This window comes from Dreissena polymorpha, chromosome 16 (assembly GCF_020536995.1).
Source record: "Dreissena polymorpha isolate Duluth1 chromosome 16, UMN_Dpol_1.0, whole genome shotgun sequence".
Lineage (NCBI taxonomy): Eukaryota > Metazoa > Mollusca > Bivalvia > Myida > Dreissenidae > Dreissena > Dreissena polymorpha.
The window spans coordinates 16,136,027-16,152,508 of NC_068370.1; the positions used below are offsets into that span (position 1 = coordinate 16,136,027).

Genomic DNA, 16,482 nt, shown 5'->3' on the forward strand with positions numbered 1-16,482 from the left:
TTTGTTTAATTATACTTTAAAGGTTAAAATTATTTTTTTTTAAATCCATAGCGTGCCCTGCCAGTACGTACAAGCCCAACGATCGTCCCGGAGATGTGCGCACGTGCGTGAAATGTCCGGATGAGAACCACGTCACAGAGCCTGGGTCGACCTCTATCGAGCAGTGTCTGTGTAGGAAGGGGTACCGGAGCTTCGCGAACAACGGGTGTGCTGGTGAGTGCTTTAAGCACTTAAGTGGTTGCCATTTAAAATTGCGAACAAATCATAATTATTATTGTATTTATTGTACTTGTATTTTGTTGTCTTTCAGTCATTTTCACGTTGTAGAAAAGAACATGTGTTTTTATTGAGCCTCAAGGTAATAGACAATTTGTAAAAATGCATACTTTCAAACGAAATAATATTAAAGTTAAGCTATACATATACGAGTATCCACTGTAATTACATGTGTTCAATATTTACTGCCATACCATTAACATGATCTTTATTATTTAAAATCTGAACCATATTTTCTATAGTATATCATCGCAAACGAACATAAACGTTCAAAGGATCACTAACACACAACTACAAGGATAACATTTATCTAAAATTTATACTATGATCACAATTAAAAATACTAGTATTTCAAATTTACTGAAATATGGCACTTTCTGTCTAAATAGCTATATAGGTTTATTGAGCAACTTTAGAATTTCAAATAGAGGTAAAGGGACGACACTTTACTCAATTCATGAAGGTTATTTTTCAAAGAACGCGGATCTGTTATGAAACTGACTCTGTGTGTTCCAGTGCTGACGTGCCCGCCACTGAACGACCCAAAGAACGGCTACTTCGTGAACGACAAGTGCAAGAACGTGTTCAACGCGGCCTGCGGCCTCCGCTGCAAGCCAGGCTACGAGCTGCGAGGAAGCAGCCTCCGGATATGCCGCGAGGATGGCACGTGGTCTGGGGTCGACACGCAGTGCATCAGTGAGTCAAGGGTGTTGGAAAAATGACCGTTCGTTCACGTACCTTAGATGATGCTAACCTTGCTTAAGCTCTCCTGAAGCAAAACGTGCTCATATTTGCATTCTGTCCGTTGTCTGTTGTGAATCTTGCGTCTGCGATGTCTATTGTCAATATTTACCTTGTGAATACTATATAGGCCACACTTATTGCCCGGTCTTAATAAAACTTGGTAAACATACTTTGTCACGTGGGGTTAAAACATCGGCTTCTATTCCGAATTACAGAAAGGTAGTGAACCTGATAAGTTAAATATTTGCCCAATCTTTTGCCCATACTTACATGTATTTTAAAAAGGGTTAATGCACATCGAAAAACATGTATGCCAAGTGGAGATGCTGTTTCATAAAATGGCTTAAGTAGATCCTCGCGATACACTAGAAGTCTCTCTTTATGGCATCAAATTGGTGGGACAGTTTTCCTCATGAGCCTTCAGTGAAACCGTTCGAGTATTACTGCTCATAACAGTTGCATTTCTTGGAGTCTCGGGTTGGCGCCATAGAGCTTAAGGCGCTATTGGTCATAGCTTTGTTTGACCTCTTTCTGCATGAACACGTTTATAAGAATAAGTTATATTTATAAACTATGACACTGCCACATTCATGCTAAACTTATGTCATAAAATATGGGTCATTTAAGATTGATTTAAGCAGTGTCATATCTGCAAACATACATCCGATTTCTTTGGTGTCAGATGTAATTACTAAATTATGTTTTACTACTACAAGAACATATTTTTTATAACACACTTTTCCAACGTGTATAATTTAAATAACGTTAATCGATGTGAAACATTTTCGAAGTTTACCTTCTGTATATCTGAATGCTAACTAATCGAAAATTATGTAATGTAGGAATCGTGATAGAAAACCCAACCTAGAGAACCGATAACAAAAGTGTATTATCGGTACCAAGAAATAAAGTTGGTCTTCGACTCCCTCTCTTTGAGCCTCGTTCTGGAAAAAAAGGGCTTAACGCATGTTCGTAAAGTGCCGTCACAGTTTGGACTGGGCAGTCCGCTCAGCTGACACTGGGACGACACTTCCGCCTAAACTGACTTCTAGAACACGAACAATACCATAGGAGCGGAAAGTGTCGTCCCTGATTAGCCTGTGCAGACTGAACAGACTTATCTGGGACGACAAGTTAGACACATGCATTAAGACCAACTTTCCCAATACGAGTGTCCTTTACAATTCTCCGCCACAGTGAAAACGTGTCCGGCCTTGATGAAGGCACATACATTAAGACCACCTTTCACAATACGAGTGTTCTTTACAATTCTCCGCCACAGTGAAAACGTGTCCGGCCTTGATGAAACCCAAGAACGGCAACATGATATGCACGACGGACGATTTTAGCTTCAACACCGTCTGTCGGTTCACGTGCGACACCGGATACAAGCTCGTGGGCTCCAGGAAGCGCACGTGCCTCGCCATTGCCTTCTGGACCGGAATAAACACTAGATGCAGAGGTAAATCATGTGTTTCTTAAATATTCAATGACTACTCTCCATACTTTTATATTAGATTCAGTTGACACGACCACCAAGAATTAAACACATAAACATCTGAACCGATTTTCGCTGTTGTTATTGATATTATTTATCACTTTTACACGTAATTTCATCATTTAAATATATGAAATATGTAAAACTTTATTAAGACAGATGTCTTATTTATTTATAAATGTAAGTCTAAGCGAAAAGCGATTGCGAAACATGTGCTGATATTAAAAAAAGTATTTAGATTGTTCACGTCTGCCTGCAATGCCATCATAACTACACTGTTGTATTCCTGTTTAATGTAAAAAATCAAGAAAAAGCGTAAAAGCTTTCATTTGACTATCAGGTTCATGGTTATTGGCATTTACGATAAAAAAAACATGATAAGTAAAAATAGTGTGTAATAGTATTACCATTTTCACATAAATGCTTAAAATATACGTAAATAAAACATCTTTTTTTTCTGCTAACCAGAGATCAAGTGCCGACCTTTACCAGTGGTGCGTGACGGCGTGACATATCCAGCCTCGTGTACGACGGGCGACGTGCCTTTTGGCACCACGTGCACGGTCACGTGCCACACCGGATACATCTTGTTGGGTCCATACAACAAGCAGTGTCTGCCGGAGGGCGTCTGGTCTCCGGCGTCCGAACTGAGCCAGTGTATAGGTATAGTGAAACAGGGATAAGTTTAATTCGTATTGTGCAGTTGGATCGACTGAACATTAACCCATGTATGCTTATTGGGCTCTCCCATCCTTCTAAATTGGATCAATTTATTTCCAAAATTAGGTATGTCTAGTATATTTATATCTTTATTTAGAATATTTTTTACAGAAATTTCTTTAAGCAAACAGCGCAGACCCCGATGAGACGCCGCATGATGCAGGCGTCTCATCTGGGTCTACGCTTTTTGCAAAGGCCTTTTTCTAGACGCTAGGCATAAATGGGTTCTGGTATCAGAAACAGTTTTTAGTAACATTGACATGGTCATCACTATAGTGCGATGTTTCGCCACAATATGTTAATCTCAGATTCGTGGCATAATGTTGTCGTCGTAGCGTTTAGGAATCACCAGCATACACTCGGTGTTTATCAGCAAATTAACGATTTTTGGTTCTGATGCGCGTTTTATGGGTTTGTTAATAGGCACCAGTCCTACGAATTGTTTTATCTAATGATAAACACGCATTAAAATCGGCAATTATTTTGTAAGCCTAGAATCAACCACTTTGAAACCAATTACTAAGTAGTTACTTAAGACGATCATAGCAAAAACCGTGCATCATAATGGAATCGACCATGTATCCCCTAAAATATTAAAACGGTGACAAATGTTGATTTAATTAATGTTTTAAAGTTTGCATAGCAATTGTTTAAAGTAACTATATTCGCGTTATGAAAAAACTTAAACGTATATCATGCGTATTTTTTCTGACATTGCGCCTCCGTTCTAGGGGCAAAGTTGTGCTATGCAAAGCCATGCGTATTGACTATCGTTCCAAGCACCGCGTTCGCCTTTCAAATAACAATGCTATGCTAGGTCATGTGTATTTTTACACTAAGCCGTCGTTCTTGGAACTATGCTTTCCGTGTCGTGTTTATTTTTCAGCTAAGTTTTTAAATGAATTATGTTATCCTGTCCGATGCTTATTTTTCTGAACCTGCGCTGCCTCAAATAAAAGTAATGTATTCTATGCCATGCTATTTTCAGACACTGCGTCGCCCTCCTGAGAACTTAACTTATATATACTAATACATTTTCAGACACTGCTCCACCGTTCATCATGTGTCCGTACAACATCGAAGCTGATTGTGACCTCAACGAGAACACCGCCACTGTTTCCTGGCAGGTAATGTTCACCGTATTGTATGTATCAGCATCTTTTGAGGAATATTTGATCTGGTTCTAATGGCCGCCACTAAGGATAATGACCAGTTACATGCCAATGGTTGCTGATTTCTTCTCTATTGTTCTGGTGCGTTTGCAGGTTTGCAGGTGCTAACAGGACGACAAGTAAAAACAAACAAAAATACCCGCAAAACGACAAAAATATCATTTTGGCACGTCCGCGTATGATTGACTCTCACACCCGCCAACACGTCGATCTTGTGCCCATTATTGACACTGGTTGTTTGTTAAATTATGTTGGTATTTTGGCGATCGCCTTTTCAAAATACCTTAGTTAACATTTAACACACTTAAGTTTTACACAGTTTTTATTTCATTAAAAGTAAGCTTCTAAAATAAGTCGGGCATGTTTGCCTTAAACGCTCCTGTTGAACCAGTACTGAGATATTATATCTCACTTGCAACCAAATGACCGAAAATAATAATAACTCCATCCGGGCCCGTTGCCAATTGTAGGTGCCCCTCGCGGTGGACAACTCCGGTTACTTGCCGATCTTGACGTCACATCCTGCCGTTATGCCCCCGGAGAAGTTCCCTATAGGCACCACCCAGGTGACTTACATAGCCGAGGATCTGAACAAGAACAAGGCCGAATGCCACTTCTATATAGTGGTCAAAGGTTTGCTAAAATAAGAAATAAATTCTTTAAATTATCTTTGTAAGGAAAATACTTTAAAATCGAAAGTAAAATTATGATGGACCATACAATGCTTACATTAAGCAAACAGTTATGTTACAAGGTACATGTACAATTAAAAACGAGCTTGATAATTGACACAATGCCGTGTTCCAACGACCCCTCTTCCATATGACTCTACGTATCAATCGCAATTTCGAAAAAGAAGACAACAGAACATAAATAGAGACAACAAAAATCGTATAAAAAGCTTAACATGTTGATTTGTAAACTATGGTGTAGTTGGTATGAAACGACCCTGTATGACATTACAGATCGCCAGAAGCCCACTGTAGACCGCTGCTTTCATCCTCTGCCGATCGTGTCCGCGGACGTGTACACGGAAGTGACGTGGGAGGAGCCGCTCTTCAGCGACAATTCCGGGGAGGAGCTGCGCATCCGGCGCTCCCACGCCCCGGGACTTTTCCCTCTGGGAATCACGGAAGTACAATATATCGCGTACGACCCGAGCGGGAACAGCAACAACTGCACAGTGAGGATAAATGTTATACGTAAGTGAGAGCGGTGTGGATAAACCAGAGATTGCCACTATGCAAACCATAAACAAATAACCTTTAGATATATGTTTTATCTCCCCCAAAGCTCTCATGAAACTTATTTAATGTATTTTTTTTTCTCTATGCAAGTACGCCTTTGGTTCACACCGTTAGATTTTATATAATTTTATTGATTCGCAATGGCATTCTATATCACTGTCAACCGTTTTGATGACTTTTCGATTACGGTTTCAACGTGAACTACCGGCAAGCATAAGGTTCATGCCTTTTATACTAAAATATATATATCGAATCAGCATCGTTTAAATTTGTTTACCAAGGATTTGAAAACTACACTGCTGCGTTCATGATTTGGAATTCTTATTAATTGCATAGTCTCACAACGAGTATTTTTGTTCATGGTTTATAGTATCGGGAAAAACACCGTTTATCTCTACTTTAAATTGTTCATTAAGCTCACCCATGCGAGTACCCGCCCGTGCCTCTGAACGGTAATCGCACGTGCTACGAGGACAGCCAGGGAGTCGTCTGCATGTTCACGTGCAGGCCCGGATATGACTTCGCGGTCACGCCCGCGCGCCAATACACGTGCGCCTTCGACAACGTGTGGGAGCCGCGCGATAGAATGCCCGTCTCGGACTGCTCGGGTATGGAGCTGTGTTCATCCACTGTATTGAAGCGTGATTATGTTTATATGAATACATTCTTACGTCTGTGATATTCTCAGTCCGTAACAGTTGCGTGTCCGCTATATTATTATTGTGCTATGTTATGGCGTTGGCTCACATGTGAAGGTAATTCTGACGCTGTACAAAATACATACATTAATTACAACGACCCAAATTCAACGGAACATTTAAAGGTCAAATATTTCATTTCGTGTACTCACCAAATTTCCTGTTCATCTTAAGCGATTTTCGTGCAACATACCTGAAATGTTTAACTCATTGAGGCGATCTGCAGAAGGAATTACTTTAGTAACGTTACTGATTAACGTGTAAGGTCAGAATTGAAGGAAACTATTCGAGCATCCTTGTTTAGTCCTCTTCAAGTATTATATGTCTGTGGAATGATTGGAATGAAACTTGGCATTATGTTAATGACATTGAAACGATGTGCAAAAAACATATATGCCATTCATGTCAGTTCTACGCCAAGGCAACCCTCGAAGGTTAAATGTGTACCTGTCCACTCCATATTCACTATACTATTTGAAGGGCTGTCAAGAAACTTGGTTAAAGCGATGAGGGTATTGAAATGATGTCCAGAGGCCCATGCCTTTGACGTCGACTGTAGGTCAAGGTAACATCCACAACTTGAAAAGTGTTTGGATTACAACAACCGCTGTGCTATTTCAAGGATTGCAATGATGCATGGCACAAATGATGCAGTTATTGAAACAATGTGCAGAAGGAATGGGCCTTTCATATGGGTCTGATCAAGTTTTAAGCCTCATTTGGTAGTCCACTATTCGAGCCTCGAATTGAAGTCCACTCCATGTCTTCTATGCCAGTTGTAGGATCTTCATGAAACTGGTCTCACATGTTTAGGTCATAGAGACGATGCAATGTAGGCATTGGCTATTATGCCAGCTCTAATTGAAGGTTGAATGTTTGTATGCCCCCTTTACCATTTGAAAGGAACTTGGTTTAACTGTTTTGCAAAATGAAACCGAGATGATAGGCCAGTCGCAACAATCAAAGGTCAATGTCACGCTTTAATGTTGAATGTTTGAGTCTGTTTTAAAGGCACATGTTCTTATATTTTAGACGTATTTCCTTACATAAAATGCTTGTAGTGACTGTGTATATAAAAGTTCCGACATAACATCAATTACAATGAGATGAAGTACACGATGCATATCGTGTTGTTAATAAGATAATTGGTTGAAATTGTGCTAAAATCCCAATAAACATGTATAATAATCTAATTTATGCGCTTAAAGCTTAAAGCTGTACTAGTTTGGAATAAATATTTGCATATCTGCATGACACATAACATACATTTGCAATAATAATTATCAACCCATACCCATGATATATAATCGCGTCTCGTTTCCATGGTTACAGCACTGGAGCTGTCTAACGAGATCATCCAGCCTGCGTCCTTCACCTTTGCCGGCCTCGTGGCCTGTCAGGAGAAGATCGAACTCACGCAGCTGGAGAAGGATTTCGAGAGGAAAATATCAAAACGTGTACGTACGCCAGATTTGTTTAAAGGGGCATATCGACGGCTTTTCCTCCTTTGATATAGCCATTTGTAAAACAATTAGAATTTACTATTTTATGGAGGTTTTTATCATGTAACACTGTTATATTGATGAAAGCATTAACAACATGTGTTCAATGCCGATATTTCCTCAGATGGTTTTCGAACGCATACCTATAGAAAAACACATATTTTAACCCTTTTATCCCTAGTGCACTCTCCCATCCTTCTAAATTGGATCAATTTATTTCCAAAATAAGGGATTTCTTGTATATTTATTTCTATATTTAGAATATTTCTTACATAAATTTATTAAAGCAAACAGCGCAGACCCTGATGAGACACCGTATCATGCGGCGTCTCATCTGGGTCTACGCTGTTTACCAAGGCCTTTTTTCTAGACGCTAGGCATAAATGGGTTAATAGCAATAGTTCGTGCATTGTTATTACATTACATTCATAACTATTGTACTATGGTGGTTGTCCGACTTGCGCAGTGGTTAGTACACGCGCTTCTCACCTTGGCGACCCGCGTTAAATGCCTGCTCCGAGAAGCACGTGAGTTTGTTTGGTAGTCACCATAACGGACAGGTTGGTCGTTTATCCAGGAAATCCGGCGTCTCTGTACAGCACTAGACCACTCGAAAATTAAAAAATACTTTCACTTAAAATGCTGGAAATTGCAGCTATAATATAAAATTCGTCCCACTTTTCGTCAAATAGTTAATTAGGTAGGACTGCTGGGAAACACTCCTGGTCCTCATATAATACAACATCAGGCGCGGAAGGGTCTCCTAAACTTCGAAATACACACACACACACACACACACAAACACACACACTGATCTAATTAGCGGTCAGGATGGCTCCAGACCAAACTGCGTTCACGAATGCGCAGGCTGGTATGGAGCTACGCTGACCAGATATGACATATCAGAACAGAACAAATATTTTATTCACTTAAGCATATAACAGCTCATCGTGATCAATATAAATATTCATACATGCGTGAAAAAATACCGTAAATAATGATAATAATAAATTATTCGTGAGAGTGTTGTGTGTTAATGAACACACTGAATTGAGTATTCATACTCAACTATATATAAACAACAACTGAGGAAACAGCAAAAATACATAGATAAATTACATAATACACTGACAATGTCAACAACATTTGGGGTCAACAGATTAAAACAGAGTATTTTCATTTCATATCAAACGGTTAATAAATAACCATTATAAAAGTAGAGTTAAACAAAAATAACATTATTTCTTTTCTTTAAACATGTTATACAGTAAATTGCTAAATTCCGAAGGGTAACTATATTATTACTATTTAAGAGTTTCAAAAAATTATACATACTTGGTCTTATTGAATAGTATTTTGATATATATTTTGATCTTTCTTCTAAATAAAATTAACATCTAAGTAAAAAGTGATAATCGTCTTCTAAATCGTTAAGATTACATAGTACAAATTCTTTCATTTCTGATAATGTTATAATGTCTACCAGTTTCAATTAACAGATTATGTGACAATAGACGTATTTTAGCAATCATGTTTCTATGTTTTTTATTGTCAATGATATCTAAATACACAGATCTTTCAAATACAGGTTTAAGTTCCTTATAAAAAAGTAATGAAGTGGATGAATCAACATGAACTCTCCACTCAGATACATACTGATCTCTGAGTCTAGTCTTTAACAAAGGAATAAAACTTTCAATTATAACTGACTCAGGAAACAACCATACATCTGTAAATCCTGTTTGGTTTAAAATTTTGCGAACTTTAAAGGGCCAATTAACAGTGTTATTTTGTGTTTCAATTTCTAATCTTTGCATATTAATGACCGTTGTAAGCATACAATTTCCTTCTTTCTTTTGATGAAGTTTAAAAAAATATTTAACAATTCGTAGGTATCTACCAATATACAAAGGAAATCGACCAAGTTCGGCATAGAGTGACATTGAATTTGTTGACAGTTTTACATTTAACAGTCATTTACAGAACTTTCTGTGAATACGTTCAATATTAGTTGCCGCAATAAATCCCATACTTCGCAATTATAATTAAGGATTGATAATACATATGAATCAAACAGCTTGAACATAACATTTATTGGCACTTCCATATCTTTTGTAATACAAAAAAGTGAATTCATAGCCCTTGTAGATTTACCATAAAGTGTATTAGTGGCAGGTATAAATGAGCCCCCACTTGACATAACAATACCAAGGTAGTTAAAATTGCTAACTATTTCAATAACTTTTTCTTTGTAGGTCCATTTGTAGTTTTTGCTTAGCGGTCCCCCTTTTCTTAATACCATTATTTTTGTTTTTTCAATATTTACAGTTAAATTCCATTTGTTGCAATATAATTCTGGATTGTTCAACGATTTCTGAAGTCCTTCTTTAGTTTCTGAGAAAATGACAGCATCATCCGCAAATAGGAGGAGATAAATAGACAATTGATCTAACGTTATTCCTGCGTTTATTCCGTTTTGCAAATTAAATTCTATATCATTAATAAATAGAGAAAACATTATCGGCGAAGTTATTTCTCGTTGTAATAGCCCGACATTACTACTAAAAAGGTCCGAAAGTGACCCCATGTGTTTAACTTGCAGTTTGATCTCGCTATACATAGAGCGGATAAGTGAAAATAACTTGCCGTCGATTCCCGATAAAATCATTTTATGCCATAGCTGTCCACGATTTATAAGATCATACGCCTTCCGGTAATCGACATTACAGCAGAAAAGTTTGTTTTTACTATGTATTTGCTTTTCTATTAAATGGTTAAGAATGAAAATTGCATCAACGGTACTGCAATTCGGTTTAAATCCGAACTGCGCGTCTGTAAGAATGTCATGGGTTTCTGCCTAAGATTTTAAGCGTTCATTTAACACATTTGTAAATAGTTTCGCAAAACAGCTTAACAACGTAATGCCTTTTTAGTTATTTGGATCGGAAATATCGCCCCGTTTATGTAACGGTATAATAACTCCCGTTGACCAGCTCTTTGGAAATTGTTTCGTATTCAAGATATAATTAAATATTGTTTTCGTCGTTTGAGCACGTGCGAATTAGACGAAAACTACTTTCCCTTGTCAATGTAGTTTCCGATAGGTGGCTCTGTAAGAGAGCGTTTTACTCGTGGCCGAGTAACTCTGTTCAGTCATTCAGCGTTGGGATTGACTGATCGATACATGTGTTAATTTGCACGGGATAAACTTGCATATGAAAATGACCACGCGGTCTGGCGAAGAGTGTGCTTCTCTGGAAAATATGGACTTAAATAGTTCAATTAGGGAACTTTTAGTAGAAATGCGCGAACAGAAAAGAGAAATAAGTTCTCTAAAAGAAGAAGTTCGAGGGAATTCGCTTTCCGTGCGTTCTGAAGTTAAAAAATTGAAGACGGAACATGAACTAAAATGGCGATACGAAAGCAACAAAATTCAGCACGATTTCAATTCGGAATTGCACGAGAACATTAGCCAGGTGCTTTGGGCATGTGAAAACAACAAACAAGAGTACGCTCGCGAGCTAGTTAATGACGCTTGTGAACAGTTAAAGCGACGAAACAAGCTTATCCGTATAGCAGACACGTCTGAGGGCGGATGGGAGACGGTACGCCAATATGAGGAAAACCCCGTGGCTAGCGACTCGAGTGATGAATCAAGGATCAACAGAGCGGAGGCAAGAGCAGCAAAGAAGAAGAAGGCGAAGTCAAAGAAAAGTGTTAAGCCTTCCGCTACCGTCACTTCCGGAAGCTTGCCACGTGGCGGAAACACGTTTTCGTTTCCGGTGCAACAGCAGCGCTCAGGACCCATGCAGCAACTGCATTCTTTTCATCCCCATTATTTCAAGGGCAATGCAAGAGACGGAATTGGTCCCTGTTTCGCTTGTGGAGAAACCACCCACCTCAGACGCCACTGCCCCTACACCCGGCGGATCCCGCAGCTTGACGTCCCTACCAAACAGTAGTCACAGACCGCAGAACCCGGTTATACCAGACGTAGATTTAAAAGATGAGTATTTATCGTTTACTGATAACTTTGCTAACAGTCAGGAAATATTTACTGACGACTATTATGAGTACGAACAAGGCCAGAAAGAAATACTGGTTAAAAGTAGATTAAAAAATCATGTGCAATTTTGGAGAGATATTGGAGCTAACCAATTCATTTTAGACACTATTCAAAATGGTTATAAAATTCCATTCTTTTCTTTACCAGACCATGTACATTGTCGAAACAATCGTTCAGCTTTATATGAAAATGATTTTGTGACTGAAGCTATAAAAAGTTTGTTAGATCGCGGTCTTATTGTGAAATGTACAAATGCTCCACACGTTGTTAATCCGCTGACAGTTTCTTGTAATAATAATGGGAAAAAAACGGCTTATTTTAGATTTACGAAAGGTTAATCTTCATGTTTGGAAGCAATCAGTAAAGTATGAAGACTTGCGTTTAGCATTGATGTATATCAAAAAAGATTGTTGGATGATTAAGTTTGATATAACGTCAGCATATCATTTTGTGGATATTTTTCTGCCACACACAGATTATTTAGGTTTTGCCTGGGAAGATTATTCAGGTATTCTGGTCTATTACAAATTTTTGGTTCTTCCTTTTGGTTTGTCGTCTGCTTGTTATATCTATACAAAATTAATGAGGCCATTCATTGCAAAATGGAGAGGCGAAGGTAAAAAGATCATAATGTTTTTAGATGATGGTTTTGGCACCGCAGAGACATACGATAAGACAGTAATTATGTCACGGGAAATTAAATCAGATTTGTTGTTATCCGGCTTGGTGCCTAAAGTTGATAAATCATGCTGGGAGCCAGTGCAAGAATTACAATGGCTAGGATCTCAGTTAAATACAGCTAATTTCACCGTGCGTATATCGGGGTGTAGAATCGATAAAGTTCTACAGACACTTAGATTTTTACAAACTTCGGACTATGTTTGTGTGCGAAGAGTTGCTAGTTTTGTGGGACAAATTATATCTATGGGTATAGTATTGGGAACTGTTTCTCAGATTATGACTAGGTGTTTGAGCATTGACATCCTTAAAGCAAAAACGTGGAACTCTTATATTAAGTTGTCTGAAGGAAGTAAGGTTCAACTTTCGTTTTGGAATGATCATTTACAAATTATAAATGTTAGAACATTGGCAATCAGTCATGGCTGTACTAGAATTGTTTATAGTGACGCTAGCAGCACTGGTTTAGCAGGGTATGAGGTCGAAATGCAAAGCGGTGTAGTGCACGACACGTGGTCGCCGTCGGAAGCGGCAAAATCCTCCACGTGGAGAGAATTGTGTGCTGTTTATAAAGTAATGTTGTCGCTTGAGCATGTATTGGTAAATCAAAGAGTTAAGTGGTTTACTGATAACACAGGTGTATGCAGCATTGTTGCTAAGGGCTCCATGAAGCCTGAATTACAAGATTTAGCGATGAAAATATTCGGGTATTCTTTAGTTCATTCTATTCATTTGGAGGTTGAATGGATACCAAGGGGAGAGAATTATGTGGCAGACTATTTGTCCAAAATAGTAGAAAAAGACGATTGGGGTATTTCCCCTTACATTTTGTCAATAATTCAGTCTTCATGGGGAAATTTAGAGGTCGATTTCTTTGCCTCGAAACATAACGCCAAATTACAGCGATTTTATTCTAGATTTTGGTGTAAAGAGTCTGAAGGAGTTGATGCTTTTACTTACCCATGGACGCATAGTTTTGGCTTATTTGTACCACCTATAATATTAATACCAAGGGTATTGCTTAAAATGCAATCTTGTGGGGCAAAAGGTGTTTTGATTGTCCCAGAATGGAAGTCGGCTAATTTTTGGCCTATGATTTGGACAAGTGATGGACATTTTAAGTCGTTTGTAATAGACTATATGGAATTACCAACGGCAATAAGTTATTACATACCATGTAAGAATGGTTCTGGGTTGTTTGGTGTTGAAAATCTTAAATTTCGCATGTTAGCACTTTTGATATCATTTGTGAATCATGAACATTGATAGTGTTGCTTACTGTTTGTAAATATAATGTGTTAAGTAACAAACTGTGTCAACTTTAGTGCTGTTACACATTTATTTTTTCAGAGATACGGAAGTGAAGTTGATGGCTTGCCAGAGGTCTTGGCGGAGAAGGTATCCTTGCTGCCCGAGTTGCTTAAAGTCACCAAAGCGGAAAACACGCACCTCAGTTACAAAAGGGGCTTCAATCGATGGCGTCGTTGGGGGTATGCTAATGGGCTTTCAAGCGGGGATGCCTTGCCCGCCAAGGCTTTTCAAGTTGCGCTATATTTAGCGTCAATTATACAAACAGCTAGTAGTGCAAGTCCGATTATAAATGCGTTCTACAGTATTAAATATTATCATGATTTATTTGATTATGTATCACCTACTGATTCAAGACTTGTCATTAATATGTTAGAAGCTGCAAAACGGCGTTTAGCGAAACCTGTGAATAAGAAAGAACCAATGACTGTTGATTTACTGCAACAAATGTACACACATATGTATGTTGAAAATGATGTTATGAATCAAAGATTTATTTGTATATGCCTTTTATCATATGCTGGGTTTTTAAGAAGTGCAGAGGTACTAAAGTTGAGAAGGAGTGATGTTTGTATTAACAGTAGTTACTTAAGTGTATTTATTGAATCTAGCAAGACAGATAAGTTCCGTGAGGGAGCATGGGTGCTTATTGCTAGGACAGGCACACAGTTGTGTCCAGTAGTCAATTTACAGAAATACCTTACTTGGACAGATTTTTCATCGGAATCTGAATGTTACTTGTTTCGTCGGTTAAGTTCAACGAAATGTGGACATAGGCTCAGACAGGAAAACAAGCATTTGTCATATAGTAAATTTAGAGAATTGTTTTTGATTGCGTTTAAACCGCATGTTCAAGACATAAGCAAATATTGCCTTCATTCTTTGAGAGCTGGTGGCGCAACTGCTGCGGCTAATAATGGCATTCCTGACAGGTTATTTAAACGTCATGGTAGATGGCTGAGTGAAACAGCTAAGGACGGCTATGTTAAAAGCTCAGTTGATGAGAGGTTAAGGGTTTCAATGTCACTTGGATTATAACCATCAATGCATTTTATAATAAGCCAATTATTATTTGTACTATACTTACAAGCCCGTTCTTTTAATTCAGTCGGTCATACCAATGACTTACCAAAAAATATGTTGTATTTTTGTTGTTTTTCCCTATCGGGAGCGTAGTTGTAAAGGGAAATATTGTTTTCGTCGTTTGAGCACGTGCGAATTAGACGAAAACTACTTTCCCTTGTCAATGTAGTTTCCGATAGGTGGCTCTGTAAGAGAGCGTTTTACTCGTGGCCGAGTAACTCTGTTCAGTCATTCAGCGTTGGGATTGACTGATCGATACATGTGTTAATTTTTTATTTTGTTTTGAATAACAGTAAGAGTAACATTACAAACGTAATTGTTTAAAAGTGTAATCTACATGCTTTTTACCCTGGTACGAGCTAATTTTGAAATTCAGTAATGTGTTTTTTTACAACTGGTCATGCGTTTATCCACATTACGTACGCATTTAATGTATTCAATTTATACATGTATACCAGTATCATAATAATTATTATTTATCCCACTGAGGGATTCAGTCTCCGGAAGAGACGATAGGCGTGGCTGCCTTTATAGTTGCTTACGAGGAGGGACTCGTGTAGGCATACAGTATGCCTGGTGATGTAGCAGTCTACGTTGATAGGCGTGGCTTCCTTTATAGTAGCTTACGAGGAGGGACTCGTGTAGGCATACAGTATGCCTAGTGTCGTAGTAGTCTGTTGATAGGCGTGGCTGCCTTATAAGTTGCCTACGAGGAGGGACTCGTGCCGGCATACAGTATGCCTGGCGTTGTTGTAGACTATGTTGTATGTTGTAACAAAGCTTTTGTGTGTATTCATGTTTTTTATGTATGTTTGATGACTATGAAATAGTAATACACGGTATCAGTCAGTCGGTCATACCAATGACTTACCAAAAAATATGTTGTATTTTTGTTGTTTTTCCCTATCGGGAGCGTAGTTGTAAAGGGAAATAATAATTCCAATGGTTTGACTATAATATGCACTGTTTCTTTAAAGTATTCATAAATAATATTATCGTTCGAGGCTGCCTTATTACTATTTAAATGCATTATAGCTTTAATTATTTCTTCTTGGGAAAGCATATATCATTTTCAATATTGAAATGTTTTTTTTATCTATTTTAAGCCATAATAAACAGTCAATGTTATTTCTTACTAATGAAACTCCTTTGCGTATGCTGTCACTAATATAAACGATGATCCCGCCGCTCGAACGCCTTGCCCTACGGTGTTGGAAGCGTCTGTACGAGTGTATAGGATTGCTGTAGCCTTTAAAGTCAATTGTTGATTTTTTGTTAGTCCAAGTCTCAATTAAACAGATTATGTCATGTTCAGCTAAAAATGACGAAAGTTTGCTGTCACCGCTCTTTGTAGAAGATAGCCCTTCAATATTCCAAGAGATTACTTTTATGGCACTCTCACTCTTGTCCTATTCGACGTACAGCTGTTTGTTGATGAACAACCTGTCGACCTTAATATAGGCTGCCTTTCCCTCTGATCGTGCCACTCT

At 38.2% G+C, this 16,482-nt stretch overlaps 2 protein-coding genes across 3 annotated transcripts in view; both read left to right on the forward strand.

The window, feature by feature from the left end:
* The window catches only part of LOC127862017 (sushi, von Willebrand factor type A, EGF and pentraxin domain-containing protein 1-like), a 62,305-nt gene that overhangs the window by 4,915 nt on the left and 40,908 nt on the right, over window positions 1-16,482 (forward strand). The window contains exons 5-13 of the mRNA XM_052400879.1: window positions 52-213; window positions 793-972; window positions 2,303-2,482; window positions 2,987-3,181; window positions 4,280-4,365; window positions 4,881-5,043; window positions 5,376-5,612; window positions 6,074-6,265; window positions 7,688-7,812. Coding sequence (XP_052256839.1) covers window positions 52-213; window positions 793-972; window positions 2,303-2,482; window positions 2,987-3,181; window positions 4,280-4,365; window positions 4,881-5,043; window positions 5,376-5,612; window positions 6,074-6,265; window positions 7,688-7,812 — 1,520 coding nt within the window. The remainder of the gene's footprint in view (window positions 1-51; window positions 214-792; window positions 973-2,302; window positions 2,483-2,986; window positions 3,182-4,279; window positions 4,366-4,880; window positions 5,044-5,375; window positions 5,613-6,073; window positions 6,266-7,687; window positions 7,813-16,482) is intronic.
* On the forward strand, window positions 10,889-15,872 carry LOC127862018 (uncharacterized). 2 transcript variants are annotated; one of them, XM_052400880.1, is made up of 2 exons: window positions 10,889-12,733; window positions 13,952-15,872. In XM_052400880.1, exons 1-2 carry the CDS (start codon window positions 12,221-12,223, stop codon window positions 14,945-14,947), a joined length of 1,509 nt encoding a protein of 502 aa, XP_052256840.1. In that variant the 5' UTR covers window positions 10,889-12,220; the 3' UTR covers window positions 14,948-15,872. The 2 variants fall into 2 exon arrangements, with proteins under 2 accessions (XP_052256840.1, XP_052256842.1); XM_052400882.1 differs by having other exon boundaries at window positions 10,889-11,863; window positions 13,938-15,872.

Coding starts and splice junctions, on each gene's coding strand:
- LOC127862018 (XM_052400880.1), top strand. CDS start 12,221: ATGGGAAAAAAACGGCTTATTTTAGATTTACGAAAGGTTAATCTTCAT. Junction 12,734..13,951: donor TAAATACAGCTAATTTCACC/GTGCGTATATCG, acceptor TTATTTTTTCAG/AGATACGGAAGTGAAGTTGA.